Source organism: Onychomys torridus, chromosome 7 (assembly GCF_903995425.1).
Source record: "Onychomys torridus chromosome 7, mOncTor1.1, whole genome shotgun sequence".
Taxonomy (NCBI): Eukaryota; Metazoa; Chordata; class Mammalia; order Rodentia; family Cricetidae; genus Onychomys; species Onychomys torridus.
This window is the reverse complement of record NC_050449.1, coordinates 94,997,933-95,020,601: the sequence shown is the minus strand read 5'-3', so window position 1 is coordinate 95,020,601 and position 22,669 is coordinate 94,997,933. Positions and strand designations below refer to the sequence as shown.

Below are 22,669 nucleotides of genomic sequence, written 5' to 3'. Positions count from 1 at the left end.
CCAAACAGCTTTATTTATCAACCAATCAGAGCAATACATATTCACAGCATACAGAATGACATCACTCATCACTTGATGAATTGGGCTTTGTCAAAAGTGAAAACATGGGCTTTTGAAAAGACACTGCTAAGAAAATGAAAGGCAAGCACCCGACTGAGAGTAAATATTTACTAAGTGTGTATCTGAAAAAAGACCAGGGTCCAGAAGATACAAAGACCTGTGAGGAGACCACAGGAAGGCTGGATAGAGGTGGGAGGTGCTTGCCTCCCCAATCAGAAACTAATACAGTGAAGTGGATACTGAGGGACTGCTGAGGGAGTAATGGAAGCCCTGTGAGACAGGGAGACCTGGGTTAGCTGCCCAGAGAGGGGCAAAGAACAGCAGGAGCCAGGACTCTGAGCCCATGGTTGGGGAGATGACCATTTTTGGGGGGGAAATGGTCTATAGAACAGTCCTGGAAGAACCCCATTTCCAGGGACAACTGCAGTCTAGCTATAAGCGAATTCCATAGTCATGATCAGCCAGGGATAAGTTGAGATTTGCTGCCTGGAGTTTGCACCATAGCATTTTTCAGAGAAGGAACCTGCATGATCTTCTTCCTCCTCTTTCTTTGAGTACTAGAATGATGCAAGTAGTGTCCTTTTGAGGATAGAGCTACTGTAGAGATTCAGATGCCTCTCCCCAGTGAGAACATAAACTTCTGCCTGTGCCCATCCTGGGTGCCCTGCAAACATTCTCCCAAACTTGCACAATGCATGAAAGCTTCATGAACTCAACCAGACCTAGCAGTACAACTGTGACTCCAGCATGCAAACCTGTGTAGTGCCCTGTACAACAGGGACAGGTAGTTCAGCACAGCAGGTGGTGCAAGCCCCAAGACCCAAAGAAACAAAGTGCTTGCCTTCTGGGATCCGGGCCTCTCCAGCCCATGCCTCCCTGCCATTCACTGATGCTGCCAGCATATACCACTACTTCCTCCTATGGTCCCCCATCCTCTAGTGCCTTCAGAGTGCACCACTGAGAGGCTCAAGGGCTTGCCTCTTATTAGATCTCTGCTACCAGCAATGCTCACCTCAGTGAGGTTTAGGGACACATCCCTTATACTCTTCATGTTCCCAGTGCTACCACTGCCATTATAGGGGACCATCAGTGACAAAGGTGCTCATCCTAAGAAATTAGCTACTAAATTCTGCATCCCTGGCATTGCTATTCTCATCACAAGAGTCTATGTAATAGGTACCCTACCACCACTGCTTTGTGCACCAGTCACTACATCCACTTGGCTGCTAGAATGTCCCTGCTCCCATACAATCTGAAATCAGATGGGCCCTGCTGTCACATGCACCATCTTAAAAGCTATTGATTCTAGCCAAAGAATCTATATAGAGACTGTACTGTGGCACTAACCTGGAACTAAATCCAACTCAGTCTACCAGACAACTACACTAAGAAACATCTTCAGCTGAAAGATGTTCATATGAAGGCTGTCCTTCAATTGGATTAGACACATAATCTTTGGGATGTGCAAACATCAATGTAGAGACACAGTAAATATGAAGAAGCACAGAGATACAATGCCTCCAAAGGAGTATGCTACTCTCTAGTAAAAGACCCCAATAAAAAGGAAAATGATGAGATGCCTGGCATGCGATTCAAAATAATGATTCCAGGGACACTCACTGAGAATCAAGAGAATACAAACAGATAAGTCAGTGAAATTTTAGGAAAACAACTCACAACATGAATGAGGAACACAGTGAAGGGATAGAGACTGTGGGAAAGAGTCAAGCAAAGTCTGGACTGAAGAACTTGGGAAATCAAATAAAATAGAGTTAAGAGCCGTACTGACAGACTCCATCAGAAAGAAGAAAGGATTACTGAACTGGAAGCTGAGTCTTTTGAAATATCCCAGGTCATAAAAAGCAGGGAGCGGGTGCCTTGAGGGCTAGGACTTTTGGAGCACCATTGAGCAAATTATTTTAGAATTATCAGTGTTCAAGAAAGTGAAGGGATGGGGAAAGACACAGAAAAAGTGTTCAATAATAGTAGCAACCTAACCTTGGGAGAGATACAGATATCCAGGCCCAGGTGGCCCAAAAGATCTCAAAAAGATTTGACCTACAAAGGTCTTCTCCATGATGCTTAGATGCAAACTATGAAAATTACAAGACAGAGAATTCTAAACACATTGAGAACTGCCAGATCATTTTTAAGAGACACCCCCCCCCACACACACACACCTGCTCTGGGCAAACTAATAGCAGAGTTTTCTTTGCAGAAACTTTTTATAGGCTAAGAGGGAATTATATGGTACATTCAAAGTTTGAAAATATAAACCAATCTGCCAACCAAGAATATTATTCCCAGTGATATCCACATTTGAAAGTGAAGGGAAGAAAAAAGTTGTCTCCAGACAAGCAAAACTGACAGAATTCAGTGTTACCAGACTGCTCCTTCCAAGAACATTATAGAAACCATAGAATCACACAAAACAGAAAGACAACACATGTTCAGAGATTGGAAGAATACAATACCTTTGTCAGAATGTCCATTCTACTTAAAGTAATTCACAAACTCAATGTAGTTTCCATTGAAATACCAATGTCATTCTCTTCAGAGCTAGAAAAGACAATCACAAATCATGTAGAGAGAGACAAGATTCAGGATACCTAAAGCAGTGTTATGCAAAAGAATGAAGTGGGAGGCATCATAATGCATGACTTCAAAACATACAACAAAGCTACAGTAATCAAAACAGCATAGTATAAGACAGCTAACCATTGACAAAGGCTTCAAGAGTATATATTGGAGAAAGGACCGTCTCTTCAATAAACAGATCTGTCAAAGCTAGAAATACACACGCAGGAGAATGAAACTAGATTCCCACTTCTCAGAGTGGCAAGAGAACAAGGGAGATTCCTGATGTCAAACTTTGGCCTCCACACATACACATGCACACATGTACACCCATGCATATCTGAAGACTCATACACACATGTGCTCAGCATAAACATACACAGGACATTTTTTTTGAGGGAGGAGAGAAAATTACATTCCTACTAGTGAGAATGTAATTGAGCAAGGTCACTATGGAAAACAGAAGGGGATGACTCTCAAAAATCTGAACTTTGACTACCATATTGTTCAGCAACCCCATGTCTGAATATATATTCAAAAAGGAATGGAATCATTATGTCAAAGAGAAACCTCATGCTTGTGTTTATTACAGCATTATTCACAATAGCCAAAATGTGGGATCAGCCAACATAGCCACTGATAGACGAATGGAGTTGAAAGATATGATATATATATATGATAGAATACTATTGAGCCATGAAGAAGACATAGTATGTAATGTTGGTGAAGATTTGGAAGGACTACTACTCTCACACAATAGCTCCAATCTGGAAAAGAGTAAATATATGAACAAATTGTAGTGCATTCATAAAATGAGATTCCACAGCAATAAAAAAAACAATAAAGCTGAGTGTGGTGATACACTCTTGTTCTCCTAGCACGCAAGAACTGGAGAGTGTGGAGAATTGTGAGTTCAAGGCCAACTTGGACAACACCATAAGACCCTAGCTCAGAAAAGTTTTTCCCCACCCAAATACCAACAAAAATAATAACAAAGGAAAAATTATCATATTCTCAAAATATGAGTACATCTTGAAACTATTATCCTGAAAGCAGCCAGATAAAAACAGTACAAGTATATAATTTAATTTCTAGAAAATTAAAGACAATGGATTTTACTTTATAATGACTATGGTTCAGCCATTGCCTAGGGGCAGGGATAGAATGGGTAAAAGCAAGAGGTTAAGAAGGCCAACAGGGGATAAAAAAATATTTACCTGTGCTTATGCTGAGGTTAAAACAGTACATTCCTGTTTTGGACTTGTTGTTTGTCAAATTTTCTAAGCCCCTGTCAGGTTATTAGGGAAGAGGGTGGGCATATGTCTGGCCCAGGGGCAAAGAGACTTGTGGGAAGAGATTTAGTGAGCAGTTGGTGTCTGGGAATTGCCATCAACAGGGAGGAGGCAGGGGAATTTGTGGGGAGAGAAGAGAAGCTAGAGAAGCAGTTAGGTACAGAGGAGGATACATAGAGGACCCAGTAAGGCTAGAGGAAGGCAGGTAGTTTGGCTACTGGGTCGGCATGGCCCTAAGAAAGGCCCTGGGTAGTGATATAATGTGGGTAGATGCTGGATGTGAGGGATTAAGATGTGAGTGCAAAGATGGGTCCTGGCACACAGGTAACTGAGGAGTTCTGGAGGGAAGAACATGAGGTCTGCAGTGGGTCTCAGCAAGCTCTGTCCCCTCACTGTGTCTTGGTTATCACAAAGGAGGCTGAGTATGAAGACACCCAAGGCTGCCACCACAGCACCAGCATTGGCACCCGCTACTGTCACACATAGCTTCATGCACTCTTCTCTTTCTGATTTGCAGAAACATTGATGGACACAAGGACAGCCACTGCAGAGCTGGGATGGACGGCCAATCCTGCCTCTGGGGTGAGTATCAGACCAGCATCCTTCAGTCCTCCAGGGAGGTCCTGCGTCCATAGGGTAGCTTGGAAGTGCTGGGCTTTCCTAAAGGCATATATGTGGGGAGCAGTGCACAGAGGGAATGTTGGGTGTACTACCTATCCAGAGAGTAGCACCACAGGGTCTCAGAGCTGCTTCCTTATGTGTGGCATAGAACATCTCATGACTCAGTCTTTCCAGACAGCTAGCTCCTGAGCAACACAGACCATAGATGTGTCAGAATGGGGACTTTAACACTAATTCCTTTGTAACACATCAGAGATCAGCAGTGCCCACAGGGCTGCAGAGAGGCCTAGAGCATGAGGAAGGGCCTGGTGGTCAGAAGTGCTGAGACTGTCTTGCACCTGGAGCTCATCTTAGAGACACATTCTTAATTCATTTGGTTAGTGTACATGTACCTGGCCAGACCCTATAGATATGATGAACAGCTTTGGGATGCTCATGGTCTCCTGTGAAAGCCAAACCATGTTCATGGATAAGTTAGGGTGTATCTATTCATTGTGACACTGGAGAGATCCATGGAACACATATGACACAGAGTTGGAAATGAGGAACCAGAGGGGGGCAAGAAATCTTCAGAAAGAAGGTTCATGTGAGCTGAATTGGGGGTGGGGGGGAAGTTTGACAAGCAGGGAATGGAGTATTGGGGAAGAAGTTCTAGGTAGGAGGGACAACTGGTCAAATGGTGGGTAATGAAAAGTCATGAGGCACAAGTCTGTGTGTGGAACACAGAGATGTGGGGAGAGCATCAGGATGAGTTGGGGCAGATTAGAGCTCAGCACAGTCAGAAGGTCCTTGGGTTTTTAATCTTCCAGGAGATGGAGAGATCTGGGCAACAAAATGAAAGGGCCACCCTGATGAAAGGGCTGTGGAGAACTGCTGGAAGAAAGGCATGGAAGGGGCTCCTTCAGCTGCCTTGGGTGCATCAGGAGAATCAGATTTAAATGCTCTAGTCACAGAGCCCTTTGAGAAGAGTGAAGGAGGGGGAGTTAGCAATGATGGACCACAGTGAGATAAAGGGGTAGAGAAGATGATCACATATCCTGCACAGTGATTGGCTGGCTCTGGGGCTTAATGGCAAAGGGAGAGTGTAGGGGGATGAGTAGGCTCTTCTTCCCATTCAAGGGGTGAAGTCAGGTAGAGCAGGGTGGCCCTTGGTTTCTTCACCTGCCTTTGACTTTCTTTGTTCCTGTTTTTGGTAACATGTGTGGTCCATAATGGATCTTCAGCACAATAAGGCCTCCCCTTATCATAAGACCTCCTCAGGTAGTAGGTCAGTGGTACTCTCAATGCGTACTCCCCAGGGCTTGCACTTCCAACCCCACCCCAACTCTTGCATTTGCAGGTTGCATTACCAAGAAGTGTAAGTACCATGCCTTGGGTCAGGATGAAGCTAGCAGCCCCCAAAACAGTGAGTTAGGACCTAGCAAATGACCCAACTGGAGAGGTTTAAATACTGCTGGAAATACTGTAGGCAACCAGGGGAAATCAGCCCACTCCACCTGGGACTTCACAGGGAAACTGATGAGATGACCAATCTAAGATGCCTGAATATCCTAAGCTTGTTCCCTTCACAATCTCATTATTGTTGGCTAGCTTGCATGTCTTTATAAGGAATGTATATGATTTGTAGATATCCTCCTTGATTTGTTTTTCTTCTCCTTTCTTCTTGTACATAACTTCTGTCTTCTTAAACATTCAATCTTTCCCAAGAAAGGTGTTCTTTGAGGGAGACATTCAAAGTCAAGTGATGCCCTTTAGAGATGACAGATGCCTGATTGCTCATAGTCTGCCCTTCACACTGGTTCCTAACAGGGCACAACATTTCTTATAGGGATCCTACAACCAGATAAGTAGTCAACTGATGCTCAGAGAACCTGCTTAGTTTGTCTGGCTTAGACCAACCAATGGGATGCTTAGGCTGGTCCTGTGGGGGATATCTTAAAGACTATGCTTCCATTCTATGCTCCTTCTCTCCCCTCTCTGTTTTCATCCTGACTAGAGGCTGCCAATGCTGGTAACTCATCAGTGGTTTCCATATCCAACTTTGCACCTTGTCTTGGATTCTCAGTGACCGTCTGTCTGAGCACAGCACATGTAGAACTTACTCCCTTTTCCTTTTCTCACCCCCACACATAGGCTTACAATCACCTTAGTACACAGCCAAAGTGTGAGATCAGGAATAATTCTTGACTCTTTTTATCATAGTCCCTCCTCTGTTCACTTGTCCCACCCTCAGCGGCACCATCTCTGTATACCAGCTCTGTTGTCCCTTTCCTGCTCCATCATGGGTCTTCTAGGTGTCAGGGAGGTTTTGGCAGCAACACCCAATACCATGGCAACATTTATATCTCTAAGTTACTGTTTGATTCCCTTCTACCTCATCACCCTGCTTTCTAGACATACCATGACCTCCAGGGCACAGAACCTGGTGTATTTTCCCACCATTAGGAACTACATCTGCCCTACAAACAGACCTAATGTATATTTGTTGGAAGTTTCTGATTGTACAAGTGTTAATGGCACCATTCTTGGAGATGAAGGACACAAAAGAAAGAGCACACTGCATGGGAAGAAGCAGATTTAGCTGTGTCTCTGGGGCACCCACAGGCAGGTACATTTGACCTTGTGGTAGTAGACTTCTCTGAAGTGCTCTGCTCAGTGAGGTGGGAGCCCACGATGTGGCTCCAGAATCCCTGGCAGAACAGTTGAGTCCTCTGGCTGTGTAGCTACACTGAAGGGTCAGATGCAGAAAGATGAGACTAGGAGCGACCTGGGAAGTGGGAGGAAACCAAGAGGATCCTTTCATTGACATGGAGGAGAGGGTGTGTCAAGGAGGCAAGAGAGGCAAAGGCTGCTGGGTATGAAACATACCACCTGTGTGCAGCCCTAAGGACCCTGTTGGTGACCTACATGGATGGTTTCAGAGGGAACCAGGGTAGGAGGCATGAAGCAGCAATTAAACAGTCTAAGTCAGAAGGAACTAAAGAGAGCGAGGGTGTGGCAATGAAGGGGGATGAAGACAGTGTGTGACATGGAGGACCAGAGAACCCAGGGACACATTTGCCTTTGGGGGAAGCAATTCCTATTCTGCTAAAATCCAAAGATAGAGTTCAAGGTATCTGGAAAGGTCTGTGTTCTCTAAGTAGGTGAAGGAAGCCATGAAATAGAGTGTGTCCCAACTTCTCACCTTCTGCCTGGGATTGGGACTGAGGTTTTAGACAGTGAAGTTGAAGAGTATTGAAGTGTGAAAATTTAGAACGTGGAGAACATTTCTACCAACTGCTACTGACCATTGGAGAGAGGCCAGGCAAGCTCAGAAGGAATGTGGCTGAGGCTAGGGCCAAGCTGTGAGTGAAGGCCATCCATGCATACGTGTCGGGCCAGTCTAGGGGATCTCTGTCACCTGCCTGACTCTGCCTGGAGGAGCTATGGCAGTGGATGTACCCAGAGTTACATTGTGCAGTTGTCAGGGTGAGACTGAAGGGTAGAGGAGCTAAGGACAGGGAGAGGCCATTGGCATCTTATGAACTGACTGCTGTGACCAGACGGAGTCCTGGTGAGGCTGTAAAACAGGTGCACAGGCCCATCTGAGGCTAGAGTGGGAACAGAAGCTGTGGCCTTATGTCAGGGGTAGGATTTTAGGCGTAGCCTTCAGAGGTCCCAATTTAGGGCTGGAACAGAAGATAAACTTCAGACCCAGAGGAGCTTAGGTCACTTGAGAAGCTAAAAAGACATGGTAGGTAGTTCATGTCTACTTAGGACCCAGTGGAAAAGATAGTGGATACAGGCCTTGAATTAGCTCTGTATAGTCAGTAAGCCATCAGTTAATCAAACTGAAGAAGGCAACTGGGTGGTATCAGTATGTGGGCCTGGAGGGAACATTAGGTTTGCTGTGTCTTAAAAGGGAACCACTTGTTCTTCCCAAGAAGGAGACAGCTGGCACTGTGGTGGACGCTGTCCACAGCACACGGCCAGCTTGTTGGGCTCCACAGAGAGAGCCTGAGACTCTGGTTTATGTATACCTCTGCTGTTGTACTTGAGAACAGCCTTGGGCTTGGCTAAGCACCTGTACCTAGCCCATAAGCTGTTTTCAGCTCTGTTGTTAGAAAGCTGACTGTAATAATTACATGTCAAAATCAGAACATACTTATGCCAAAATTCAAACTCCTGCTTGGTAATTAAGCACTCGCCTTTAATGTGAGCCTCTTGGTTTAATCAAAATCGCATGCTTCCTGGTAAACAGAGGGAAGGGGTCAAAGTCACAGAAATTGACAAAGCCAGGGAGGTGCTGAGTTCCCATGTGAGGACATCCCAGTGAAGTTCTCCAGGAAACCCCTTCCTAGGCTGGGTCCATCCTTGTCCTGTCAGCCCTGCACAGTGTAGGACTTCCGGGCAGTGGTGAGTTCAGAGAGTCTGGGGTAACCACTACACTGTAAATGGAGGCCTTAACGGATGCACGTTCCTCTGCGGTCCTGTTTGTAGGTGCTGCCTGGCCCTTTCTGTTCTTGCCTTCCTCCACGACCCTATGCCCTGCATGTATCATCTCTGCTCCATCCCCTCTGGTACCCTCCTCGGTCCTCCTCCCACTGTGGCTCAGAGGTCACAATACTGGCCTCTCATGGTCTGCCATAAGGAAAATAATTTGTTCACATTTTCAAGGCCCAGAGGATGAGTCTACTCTAGTTCCATGTCCCTGGTGCCAGCCTAGCAGGGCACAGGCACCAGAAATATCTGTCAGTTGAGTAAGTGATACTTCTTTGCATCTGTAACCCAGGGCTCTACACTAAGAGATGCCCAGGGCAGGTTCATTGTAGCCCAACAAAGAGTTAGTTCTAGGCCTTGCAGTATCCAACTGTCATTAAAGAGCTAGTTAGCAATGCAAATAGCACCACCTCTGAGATGAGTCTGATGGAGGAGAATGGACACCCAGAAGGTGTCCTTCTTTTCCAGCTCTGACTGTAATGAGTTAGAGGCAAGTCTCGGTCCCTCTGAGAGTCAGGCATATTCAGTTTCCTTGTTGGAAATCCACACCCAAACTCCCTTTACTCTCAAAGACCTTAGGCAGAGCTCACCTACTCTTGCACCTGAGCCATGGATGGCTGCTTTTGTGTCAGTTCCTGTGTCTATGATGTGAGTTTCTAAGAGTGAATGTCTATGAAGTTCTCATCTTCAAAGACTGCTTTGTGGGTTTCCAGACTCCATGTGCATCTATACTGCCTCTCGGAATCACCTTCACAGCTGGTGGCATGTAGAGTTGACTATTTTAATACTAGCCATTCTTCACCAAGGCTTAATAGAGAGAAATTGGAAAGGGGATCCAGAATCAAGCCTGGCAATCAGTGAACGGGGCTCCTGTGTGCTCTCTGTATGTAATCAGCGTGTGTGTGTGTGTGTATACACACACACTTGTATGGATATTTTATGTGTGTGTGTTTGTATATATGTGTATATATATGTACCTATATGTGCCTATTTGGGGTATATAATTTATATGTATATATGTATATGTGTGTATACACACATTTATATTTGTATGTATTTGTGTCTGGGTACATATATGTGTGTATATTTGTGCATATGTGCATATTTATGTATGTATGTATGTACATTTGTATCAGTGTATGTGTGTGTATCTGAATACGCATGTATATTTATGTGTCTATGTTTATGCCTGTGTGGATATAAGTGCTTGTGTGTATATGTGTCTATATATGGACAGATTAAGTTAAATGTGTTTTGCCCAGGCCTCTCTAGGCAGTTCTGTGGTGTGCTGGCAGGATTAGCGAACTGCTAAACATCTGTAGCCAGATGCTGAGGAGGGAAAGAATCCTATCTGAAAGTCTATATCTGACCATCAACTCTCTGCACAAGCTGCAGGCAGGTGTAGGGATTTTCTGGGTGTCCAGGTGTGGACTATCTTGGCAGCCCTGACTATGTCTCCATCCTCAGGTCCTCCAGGTACCCTTGCCAGCTGGCTCTCCTGGGAGTGAGGAAAGTGTACTCAGGAGAGAAAGCCACCCCAATAACTGCCTGTCTCTTCCAAGGCCAAACAAAATCAATTCAGAATTCTGTGGGCTGGTGAGTGACAAGCCTGTGGAGCAGCAGCCTAGGCCCCAGGCCATGACATCAGATCGCTGCTCACATTCCCACTTGGCTGATTCCCGCCTATGCAACCAGGGCCGGCTCTCTAGACTCCCTCCCTTCCTTCGCTCTGTGGAGCAACAGCATCACACAGGACAGGGAGTGGGTAAAGAAGTTTTCTTTGGCACCTACTTCGGAAGCACTAGCCTATTATCAGCCCTCTGGAGGGCTGAATTTTTTTTCTCCTCTTCCTTTGATGACTCAATCCTGCTAATTAGGACAGAAGCGCCCGAGCTGAGTTAGGGGTAGATCTAAGTGAGATTTGACTGCGGGTGAGCGAAAGGGTTTTTGTGAATGGAACTTCCCCTGTTTGACTTTGGAGCCTTGCCAGGAGCAGGAGGGCCGAGGGTGGGGCTGGCTGTGCTTTCTCATACTGTGTGCTGGTCTGAGAGCATGTAGCTTGGTGGCTGGGTACTGGTAGCTACCCTCAACATGCACTTTGCTTTAGTCAGGACTTTCGGTGGCCAGTGACAGAAAAGCACAAACCAGTCTCGGAGGAAGCAGTCCCGCTCATGACTTGGATGGTCCAGGTGGCATGAGGTTATAGGTTGGGCCAGTCTAGATCCTTGGGGTGAGCTGACTTCCCTTGACACCCCACTCTACACCTGTCCCTTTCTTTCCTTCTTTTCTACCTCCTCCCCAGTCTTTCTCTTGCCGCCTCTCCCACAGTGTTGGGTATTGGTCTGGCACTATAGCTCCTCTTTCTCACAACGTGTCTGCAGCAGCTCCTGCCCTTTCCCATTGTCTTCCATCTTTCTGCTAGGAAAGAGGAAACACCTGCTGCTGGATGCCTGGCCTTTGTTCTACGTGGGCCTCAGTGGCTGGGTTTGGATTCTGTACCCTCCCTCAGACAGAGTACTTGTTGCTCACATACAGCCTGTGTCTACTCAGTGGTGTTGAACTAGGCCCCATGGAAGCCCAGGGACTGCAGGGAAGGAGGAAGAGCTCCGCAGGGGGAAGCAGGGTACAAGTCCTGGAAAGGCTATTAGATGGTAAATAAAAATGGAAAACCAGAACAAACAACAAGCCTAACACTGTGGAAGAGGCTGCATGAACCAACCACTGAGATTTCCCAGGCTCCATGTTGCTGCTAAGGAAACTAAAATGAGGAGACACTGATACATTTCCTTAGATCACATGGCTAAAAAGTGTCCCTGTTGTCCTTTAACCTCTGCCCTTTAACCTCTGCTAGACTGATCCTCTATGGCACAACGAATGAGATGCCTGCTTAGGACAAACCGCAGGTGTGAATTGTGGAAGGCTCAAGCCGAGTTGCCCAGGAGGTCCGGGGATTCAGGCGCAGTGTGTAAAAGGTTTTATTTTTCTCCCAGTACGAGACATGAATGGAATCCTTCCTTTAGCTGTTACCCAGGAATTAGTATGGCTTTCTCAGCCAAGAGAAGCCAGCCCTCCTGCTGGTGGCCTCTGACCCTCTGATCTCTCCCTCCTCCCCTTCCTTCTTCAGGTAAACCACTGAGCTAAGGCAGAGCTCTCCACCCTAGGTCTCCCACCCACTCTTTATCTTTTTCTCTCTCTACCAAAAGGCCTGTAATTAGGAAACATTAGCAGGCTCAAAACAGCTTTCATACCTGAAACATCCTCCCTAATTGCACTCAGCCGAGCTCTTCCCTGGCTATTAATGTCACTTTTATGAAGCAATGAGGAGCAAAACACCCAAGGCACTTAAAACATTTTTTATATAATATGCGTCTTTTAGGAATGGAAGTTTAAAATCACCTGCCTGACAGAGACAGTGATAGACAAAGGCATGGGGGGCTCAGGACTAGAGTCAGGAGGTGGAGCCTCCTGCAGGAGATGGAGGGTGGGCCAGGAGATTCTGAATCTAAGGAAGAGGCCAAGAGGCAGGAAGGTTGGTGGGCACTAGATGGAGCCTCAGGGGAGGAGAGTTGGGTGGCTTCTTCTCTCTCTCTCTCTCTCTCTCTCTCTCTCTCTCTCTCTCTCTCTCTCTCTCTCTGTGTGTGTGTGTGTGTGTGTGTGTGTGTGTCTTGTGGGGTGGGTGGGGGTAAGGGGGTTGAGAGAGCCTTATTTCTAGTTTACTGGATTAAGGAACATTGGGAGTTGTGCTTTCCAGAATCTTGACATCACACTAATTTCCTGTCTGTCCCTTAGAAATGACTCACAGACTCATTAGAGTTTGTTATTATATTCAGCCTACTAGGTCTGTTCCCAAACTCCAGAAGTCACCTAAAAAACCCACCTCTCTCTTTTTGGAGAAGACATGGCCCCCAAAAGAAGCAATTGCCTGAGTGGCTCACCCGTGATTGTCAGGTTCCAACTCAGGTTGGAACACGCAGGCAGGTGGGTCTGTGTGTCCCTTTCCCAGGCCACATCTGGCTCATTTGCACCCTAATAGGTGTAACCCATGTTGACTAGGACAGATGAGTGTCTTGTCTTCTTTCAACCCTTCCATAGGAAAGTTGTCCCAGCCCTGAAATTCTTCTGCAAATGGCATGTTAGCCTGGGGGCCAATTGACAGCTCTTTCTGCTTTAAGGGGTTTTTGGGACAGTGACAGAAAGCAGGGTTCCTGAAGCTTGGCACCAAAATGGAGCAGACTGGATCAGCTCTTCCAGCCTGATCTCACAGCCACTCAGACAGGAAGCCTGAGTGAAGGGCAAAACGTTAGAAGAAGATGAGGCTGAATTAGGAAGTTGTCAAAGAGGTCAGGAAGATAACTCAGCTGGCAAAGTCCCTGAGGCACAAACATGAGGGTATGAGTTCAGCCCTGGAGCATCCACACAAAAATTAGACTTGCCATGCACCTGAATCCTAGTGCTGAGAAGGGTACCCACAAGGTATGGCACAAGGGATACCACGGGGCTTCTGACATGGCTTGCTGGCCCACCCAATCAGTGAGCTCCAGATTTGAGAGGGCTCCTGTCTTGATAGATACGGTGGCGAACAATTGAGGAAGGCACTCAGTATCAACCTCTGGCCGCTACACACATGCACATACATATGCATGTGTACACACAAACATGCATGCATATGTAAGACCCCCCCCCCCCACCCCTGCCCCACACATGGCTTGAGAGCATACCTAGAGAAGATGCTCAGGAGGAAACAGGTGAAGGGAATGTCAGGGTCATCAGAAGGAAGTGAAGACTCTGTGCCTGGCCCTAGGAAGGATGAGTCTCTGCAGAGCCAGGGCAGCTCCCTGACGAAGGCTTTTTTCCTTCTCACCCACTGTGTTTATAAAGGAGCAAGCCCAGGATTTGGAAGCTGATGTTCTGGGATCATTTCCGTTTTCTGCTGAGGTCTTTAACCTCTCTGGGTCCATATTCTACATTTGTGCCATGAGAGATTTAAGAGTTTATTTACGGAGTGATGGGAAGATTGAATTTTGTTTACCTTTTTTTGTAAACCACAAAGCTGAGGGTGATACTGCTTGCCTGGCAGCACTGACTCTCTTTAGAGAGGCTCAGCTTGGGTGGAAACGAGAGACATTTCAGCCTTTCTGCTAGGCCATTTCTCTTGAATGAAGGTCAGAGGACACCCCCTGCTATTGGTAGCAGGGTTTCTATTCACTTCGACCACTACTGGTCACCTTCAGTTAAACACTGGCCTGGAGTACCAGGTTCCAGGACGACATGTGTCGCCTCACTGACTCTCACCAGGACCCTGAAGGTAGGTGACATTTCATCCATTTTTCAGTGGTGTCCTTAAATCTCAGAGTCATTACTCAAAGTCACAGCACTGAGACTGACCCCAGGCCTATCTGACCCCAGAGCTCACTCTTGTTCCACTGTCTGTGTTCCACTGTATGAAGAGGGGACCAGAGATGCTTGAGGAACCAGAGGGCAGGTAGGCATTGAGCAGAGGCCAATGTTTCCTAACACTTTACAAAGGGAGACAGGAGATTGGCTGCAACCGTAAGTGCACCTAGAGAGTGGTACTTGGGAGTGCCAAATGAGTCACGTTTTGTTTTTGTTTTTGTGTTTTTGAGCAAACTTGAAAGGGGCAGCGGGAGCAGGTGATTTGTGATATGAAGGTTTAGGGGCAAAAGACAGTAAGTCTAGGGGTAGCATGAAGTGGGAAGCCTCACTCATCATGGATGTGAGCCCAGGCCAGAAATCCAAGAAGATATAGGTGTTGTCTGGAGATGGTGGGATCTAGGCAGTGATACAGGGTCTTTCATGGGTCTGTTCCCATCCCCTAAGCCTTGGTAATCATTCAGAAGTGAGGACACTCAGAAATGGAAGGAAGGCTGTGAGGGGACCTCAGTGAGCCACCTTGCTTTATCTGGTGGCTTTGGTGTTGGTTCTGTTTGATTACTTCCTCCTGCTTTGGATCTCTCTCTCTCTCTCTCTCTCTCTCTCTCTCTCTCTCTCTCTCTCTCTCTCTCTCTCTCTCTCTCTGTGTGTGTGTGTGTGTGTGTGTGTGTCCCAGTTCGGCACATCTTCATGCACTTGGTCCTGAATCATCATGATGGACAAGGAACTCCCAGCCATGTCCTGGTGTCACAAAGGACAGAACAGTTGATGTGAGGTCAGAGGAAGGATTCCGATTTGGCTTGCTGACTGAGAGCTCTGCTCTGAATCCTATGCGACCAATGATAATGGATTGTGTTTGCATTTAGGTATAGACAGTTCATTCATTATGCAACAATAGTGAGCCAGGGGTGACACACTGGGCAATCTTAAAGTTTCTAGGACTTGTTTGTGGCTAGTCACATCTACATGGAGCTGCAGGTGGAGGAAAGGCCAGGCTGATCTTAGATATTTAGAGTGGCCTAAGCGCAAGCCCTGGATGATGCTGGTGTGCCACTATGTACTGCATGGCACTAGCCTGAGAGTGTATGAAGTAATGGGCTCAACCTGGGATCTGAATTGTCAAAGAGACCCTGGAAAAGGTAGAATGTGTTCAGTGGTTTTCGATGAGTGATCTTGTCAATCAAGGAATGCTTGTGGATCGAGGCACCTTAGTCTAGAAGTGGTCCAAAACCAAGTCCAGGAAGCAAAGGAATGAGGTAATTTTTCTCAGTAGGCATCAGAGTCCTCCACAGGCATCCTGGCACCAAGTTCCAGCAGCCACAGGAAAAACATGCTGCCCTAAAGCAGGTTATAGGAGGTGGCCACATTCCCATCCAGTTCAGGAGAGGGGGCGGTAGACTGGAGTGGGGAGACATCCTTCTTCCCAGGCCAGATTTATTTCACTTGGACTCTGAGAATGGGAATGAAGCCAAGAGCCCCTCCTTCTTTCCATGGCTGGCTCTCTTGTCTCCAGGATGGTTCCAGCTGGCCATAGCCAGCATGGCCCATGTACTGTGAGCTCACAGAATGAGAAGCCCGTTTTCTCATCCCATGACCCAGTGTGATGGACCAGCTTCAGGTTGGCCTCTGCTAGGCATTCTGAGCAGCGATCCCCCAAGCTGAAGGAAAATGCCACTGGTCTCTCTAGGGCTAACTCTGTGTCCTCCATCAGTGGCACCAGGGGCTGAGCCAAGCTCTATTAGGCAGCTGGGGCCTGGGACCTGCAGCTCCCGCCCCTGCCTTGTCGAACAAGGCCGTGTTGGGCAGCAGTGCGAACCACATTCAATAGACAGCTTAAGATAATCACATGTGTGAGGTACTGGGATAATAGTAGCTGAATACCCTGCCACCGTTGCCATAGTGACCAGCCAAGCACTGGCTCCCCTCCCTTTTTTTTTTTTTCTTTCTTTCTTGTTTTCTGGACCTTCTTGTTATGGGGCTAGCTGGTGGGGTGGGGGATGAGTTTGGGAAATGGGAAAGGGGAGGGTAGACCCTAGAGGGTCAGGCCATTATATTCTCTTTAAATCCCCCAGTTGGAGGTATTTTGAATCTCAACAGAGACAGAGAGAAACAGTGTCTTAATCCCCAGCTCCCTGTGAATTATTTAAAAGGATCCTGTCAGAAGGATGAATTTGTCACTGTTGCAGTGTCAACAGCAGCAGCAGCTGTCATAATGGCCAGGGACCCCACTCCAGGCAGGGCCTGGTACACCAAGCTGCTGCTTGGTGGAGCTTCCCGTGGCCTGGGGGTGTGTGGACCAGATGCTCCTCCCGAGGCCCAGACCTGCAGCGTCAATGCTGTTGTGGATGTGCTGGCAGATCCTGGGGTATGAAATGTGTCAGGCTACATAAAGGAGCCTGTCAGCTGGACCTCAAGCCTTCTGGGAGTGTGGTGGCTCCCATGGCATGGGGTCCCTGAGCAGGGAAGGGAGTTCCCTCTAATCCAGAGTAGGGAAAAGGAGTCAGTCCTCATTTGCCCTCTGTGAGGGAGGCCCTGACCAGCACTCACAACTGGACGTGCACCTAGGTCCACACACATGCACACATGTACCCATATACATATGATGGCCATGAAAGGGGAAGCATGAGGAGCGACAACCAGGCAGTCAGCAGTGAGCTGCAGACCACAGACTGGTGAGGGAGCACCAAGCCCACCACGCCCGTCTCACCAGAGTCCCCAAAGACTGTGACTTGGGTTTTTAAGCACGTCAGCTATAAATCCTGTTTAATCCTCACAGTCATCTCGCAGACTAGGTACTTTTAGCTTATCTGTGCTGCAAAGGAAGAAACTGGTTTGGAGATGTTTGAAGAGTTGCCTCTGGTCAACCAGCTGGGTCTGGCTGAGCCCAGAGTTGGTGAACTTCCCTGCTGTGCTACCCTCCTCATGATCTGGTTCTGGGATGGGCAGGACCTCGGGCAGGTCTCAGTTGGTTACCTCCTAGCCTCATCTCCTTCCAGTCTTCCTGACTCTGCTCTTGGAGCCATGCTGGTATCCTGGTTTTCTGGGCAAGTACTAGGTACTTGCTGTGGGGAATTTACCTTTGTTTCCTGTTGGACAGTGCCTTAGCGCCAAGCTTGTTTGGTAAACACAAATAATGCGTTTTGGTATCTGGTGTACTCACTCGGGACCTTCTCTCTCACCTCCCCATTTCTACACCATCCAATAGTGGGGTGACATATCCGTGTTCCTTTAACCCCTCACTCATATGTCTGTAAGTGATCCAGTCAACTCATTGCTTCAAGCTGGACTTGGGTAGAATCATTTCTTTGATTCATTGTTAGTGCCCCATCTGGAGTGGACAGACATTTGTTCATATCATCCCCTGGAAAAGTCATATGGTGAAGTCATACAGCATTAAATGCTATTAGAGAGGACATGAGGAGACAGAGGCAGAGGCAACTGTGAGTGGAGGTGGGGCATGTGCTTTAAATGGATCTTGTGGAGTTTTGCTTTTAGACTAAAATTTAAAGGCTGTATTGGGTAGCATTATGTACACATTCTCCATATCCTAATTGTGCCCCCTTACTCCTCAGAAACTCTCCAGCACTCCAGAGAGTGTATCCATGCTACGAATCAGGGGTTCAGAGAATTCTGTTTTGTGCCCCACAATAGGCAATATGAAGTTCTTTCAAGATGCTGGCCATAGACAAACAATGCTCTGTGAGCCACCCTTCTTTACTTCATGGGCTGTGGTGATGTGTGAGGAGGGGCATTCATATCCTTCCTGTCCAGCACATCTGGGAGGTAAATTAAGCATATTGGGAGGTGAGCTGGTGCTCAGGCCGCAGGGGAGCCATTGGGGAAATGTTGCCTTGGTTGGTTGGTGTGTTAAATGATAGGTCCCTCTGGGCATGTAGGAGTTTATGCCCCAAGGACCGCCTTTTACATTTTCATTAGCCTTCTAGCTTGTCTAATCTCCTAGCTCTTTCAGGCTTAACCTACCGTCTACGCTGAAGCTTCTTTCTTGGAGTCTACACTGATTGGTGAGAAGCTAGATGGTGGCGTCTCTGGCCCATCTGCTGCCCTAATGAATCTGTGGGCTCCTCTGTGCTTGATGAAGTTGAACACTGCTGGAGCCATGTTCAGAGAGGCAGCCATCTCCCCTGATTGGGCAAGGCCATCACATTTCCATTATTGTCCCACAGGGCACAGTGGCGACAATTTCTGGTGACATAGCAGCTTCCCCTAACAGCAGGTGATGCCCAATTACAGACTGCAGAGTGGACCCAGAGCCTCTGAGCTGTGTCCAGTTTTATCTTCTGTGATCTGAGCTGGTGGGTGATGGAGACCCACTGAAAGCCTGATTGAAAGAAGATGGTCAATGCTGAAGTAGACTGGGAGGAAGCCTGGGAAATTGTCAGAGAGAGAAGGGCTGCCGGTTGTCTCCCTGGGTCTGTGTGGAGAGGGAGTTTGGACGTTTAGTTCCTACATTCTGCTGGGCACAGGGTAAGATAGTTTATCTACGATCAAGATGGCTTCCACACCCTGTTGACTCAGCTAGAGGCAGGTCTTGAGGTTAACACAGTAATGATGGATATTGTACCAGCAACAGTGATTGCTGGTAGGCAGTCAGTGGTAGCTGCTGAAGACTCCACAAGAGTTACTTCCGTGACCTTGGAGGCCTCACCACACCCTGCAAGGAAAATAGTATTTTGCAGGGGAAGAAACTGAAGGCAGAATGTTGTCTGTGGTCACAAGACTACAGTTAGCAGAGGTGAGGCCACCTGGCTACCTCCTAGCTGTGTCTCCTTCTAGTCTCCCTGACTCTGTGTTCTTGTAGCCATACTGCTGTACCAGGCTACTTATCCTGGGCATTTGTTCTTGTGTTTGGAATGGACACCCCCAGCCTGGCTGGTAGGTGTCATTCAAGTTTTCAGAAGCCCTTCTCAGCCACCCCTCACTGGATGCCATCGCTTATCTTCCCACGAGCTCTGTACTCTCTAACAGCCTGTAATACTATATGACTTTGTTGCATAACTTCCCACAGGGATTTGAAAAAAAAAATAAATCTATTCACCTCAGATAGGACACCAATGACAGATTCTACCCCAAGACTAACAAACAAAATAAAAATTCAACAACAACAAACAACAAATAAATAAAATCAATTCCACCCAGTCAGTTCCAGCATGGTGAACTAATTAAATTCCTGGAGATTACTTACAAGAAAATGAATGCGGAGTTGCAGCTGAGCGAGTGATTCTATAGTAGCTGTGTCATTAAAAGCCCCCATCACCAAGGGTGACAACTCACCAATGTTATACCTCTGGAGCTCCATACAGCAGGCAGCTTCACCCAAGTTCTCCTCCAGCAGGTCTCTACTGCTTATATAATCTGGGGAAAGAGCCTTGGGAGTCTTGGAACTTTCTGGGCTTCCTGAGTTCCAAGCTTCTTATCATCCTGGGTCTTATGAGCCTTTCTCCTTCCTCCAGAAAGGAGAGTTCCCATTTAGAGGAAGTAGCTACACAGCTAACTTTATATTTGTCTTGTTTGTTCACTTTCTGGTTCACTGTGTTACAATGTAAGGTCCTCAGGGACTGTGGATTTGTTTTCTGCCGTGTCCCCAACACCTCAAACATTGTTTGGGGGAATGAGTAGATTCTTCAGTCTTTTCCATTCATGATTTTTAGAAATGAGTTCGTTGAGCAGTCTACGAGACAGGTTAGAATAGCTGGGATCTTGTCAGGCTAACAGAGGCCGAAAAGCTGATTTTAGTAAGTGTGTGTGTAAGTGTGTGTGAGAGAGAGAGGGAGGGAGGGAGGGAGGAAGGGAGAGAGGGAGAGAGAGAGAGAGAGAGAGAGAGAGAGAGAGAGAGAGAGAGAGAGAGAGATCATGTGAATGTATGTGTATGTATGTAGGTGCAGGTGCCCAAGTATGTGTGTGAGCACAGGTGTGTGGAAGCCAGTAGCCAATATTAAGTGTCTTGCTCAATCCCAAGTCACCTTATGTTTTGAGACAGGGTGTCTTATTGAACCTGGGAACCAATGAGATCCAGGGATCTGCTCACCTTTGCCTCCTTAGCTTTGGGTTTCAGGTGTGTATAGGCATACTTGGTTTTTGTATGATTGCTGGGGAGCCAAACTCAGGTACTTGGGCTATGTAGCAAGCATACAACTAGCCATCTCTCCAGCCCAAATTTCAATTGTGTTTGCCCCTATCTTAAGTAAAAGTGTCCAGAGGAGGTGAGCCTTTCCAGCAAGCCTTGCAAACATGGCTTGTGGAGGTTGTTAGGTTGTGGCATCCTGGTGGTTAGTGAGAATTCTGGGAGTGAGGGAGAGGCGTTATAATACTCCAGGGTAGGGCTAACTATCAAGTCCTTCTAGAGCTCCTCATGCTTTTCTGGTTGAGATTGTCTTCAGAGATCATGTAGAAATGGCCCAGATCTCTCAACTTCACTGGATTCTTCATCTTTGACCAATAAATATTATTGCTTAGTCTGGTCATCAACCTCATCTATCAAAACTGACTACAATTGACCTTTGCATGCTTCTAACCCAAAGCCACTCTTGTAGATAAAGAATGTATCAGTATCTGGAGTCTGTTCTGAAAGTCAGTGTAGATAGCCTGGTGGGAAGAACTCATGATAGTGGTCTTGAAAGGGGAGAGGTTCATACACATATATGAGTTTTGATGTCACTTTACACACACACACACACACACACACACACACACACACACACAGAGAGAGAGAGAGAGAGAGAGAGACAGAGAGACAGAGAGAGACAGAGAGAGACAGAGAGAGACAGAGACAGAGAGACAGAGAGACACTCACATAGAGTCACACACAGTCACACAATCAGCCTGACAGCGAGTAGTCAGTGTTCACTGTTCAAATGTCTGTAGACACCTGGAAGCCCCTCTGGAACAACAGACCAGCTCTGACTTCCAGTAAGTAGGTCTAGCAAACCTAGAGCTTGGAGGTACCCGAACATGTCATTCCCATTCATCAAAGTCATAGTCCAAAGGCCTGAGCAAGTATTTTCTAATGGGTGTCATTGTTTTCTTTATTATGCTTATCTCAAGGACAAACGGGCTATTTGCATCAATAATAGTGCCCTTTGAAAGGCTGTTACTAGTCTGTCTGTGTGATGTGCAAGGTGGATTGTTTCTTCTCCTTATAAAGCACTATAGTAAACCCCAGTGCAGGACCAGTGGCCAAGGAGGCAGAAACAGTATAGCTTCACTCATGGCCTCTGGCTTTCAGCATCTTTTAAAATAATTCCTTCATTGTTTGAGATTATTACATCATCTCCTCCTCCAAACCCTCCTGTGCACTTACCCCCATGCTCACTTTTAAATTCATGCCCCTTTTCTTTGTTGATCTGCTCAGTCCATATCATATATACTTGTATGTACATGTTTTTTCAGGGCTGACCATTTGGTATTGGATAACTAATCAGCATGCTCTTCCATGGGGAAGACTATTTCTCCTGCTCTCAGCATTTCTTAGTTGACTGTAGTTCTTTGTCGAGGGCTGAGGCTCCATGAGCTATTCCCCCTTCCACATGAGTGTGACTGTTGGTGTCTTCCTTGTTCAAGTCACGTGTAGGCAGACACGATGGTGAGACTTAATGGTGTGATTTCTGACATTTCTAGGAGACACAGTAAGCTTCTTGTTCTTCTGGCTCACTCTTACAGCCTTTCTGCCTCCTCTTCCACAGTGATCGCCGAGTTTGGGGAGTTGTGTAAATATGTAAATATGCCAGCTGGGACTGGGCTCCACAACTCCAAATTTTTCATTGATTGTGGTTTTCTGTAATGGTCTCCCCCTGTTGTAAAAGAAGTTTCCTTAATGAGGGTTTTGGGACTACACTTATCTGTAGGTATAGAGATAAATATTTAGAATGCAGTTAGGGATTATGCTGGTTTGGTAGTAGTTGTAGGCTCTCCTCCAAGATCTATGACTTCATTTGCCCTGGGTAGTTGGCTAGGTTTCTAATACCAGACATGATTTCCCTCTTGATGAGCAGGGCCTTCAGTTCAATTAGAAAGCTGTTGATTACTGCCAAGGTATGGATGCCACTAGTGAATACTGAGGGTTATCATGCCATGCTGGTCATTGTTGTGGTTCACAGGTTTTACATATAGGACTGTTGGTTGCTTTGGTTGCTTCCTTTGGTAGCTTTCATGCCCCCTTCTGGTACTATGAAATCTAGCTTTTTTTTTTTTTTTTTTGGAGAGCTGAGCACTAGAAGTATAATGAGGAACTC

The 22,669-nt window shown here is 46.7% G+C and overlaps 1 protein-coding gene across 3 annotated transcripts in view; it reads left to right on the top strand.

Moving 5' to 3' along the window:
• Positions 1-22,669, top strand: part of Ephb1 (EPH receptor B1) — a 394,573-nt gene that overhangs the window by 73,841 nt on the left and 298,063 nt on the right. For all 3 annotated transcript variants that reach the window (XM_036192519.1, XM_036192518.1, XM_036192520.1), the window contains exon 2: positions 4,447-4,511. In XM_036192519.1, the coding sequence (XP_036048412.1) occupies positions 4,455-4,511 (57 nt within the window). In that variant the 5' untranslated portion in view covers positions 4,447-4,454. The remainder of the gene's footprint in view (positions 1-4,446; positions 4,512-22,669) is intronic.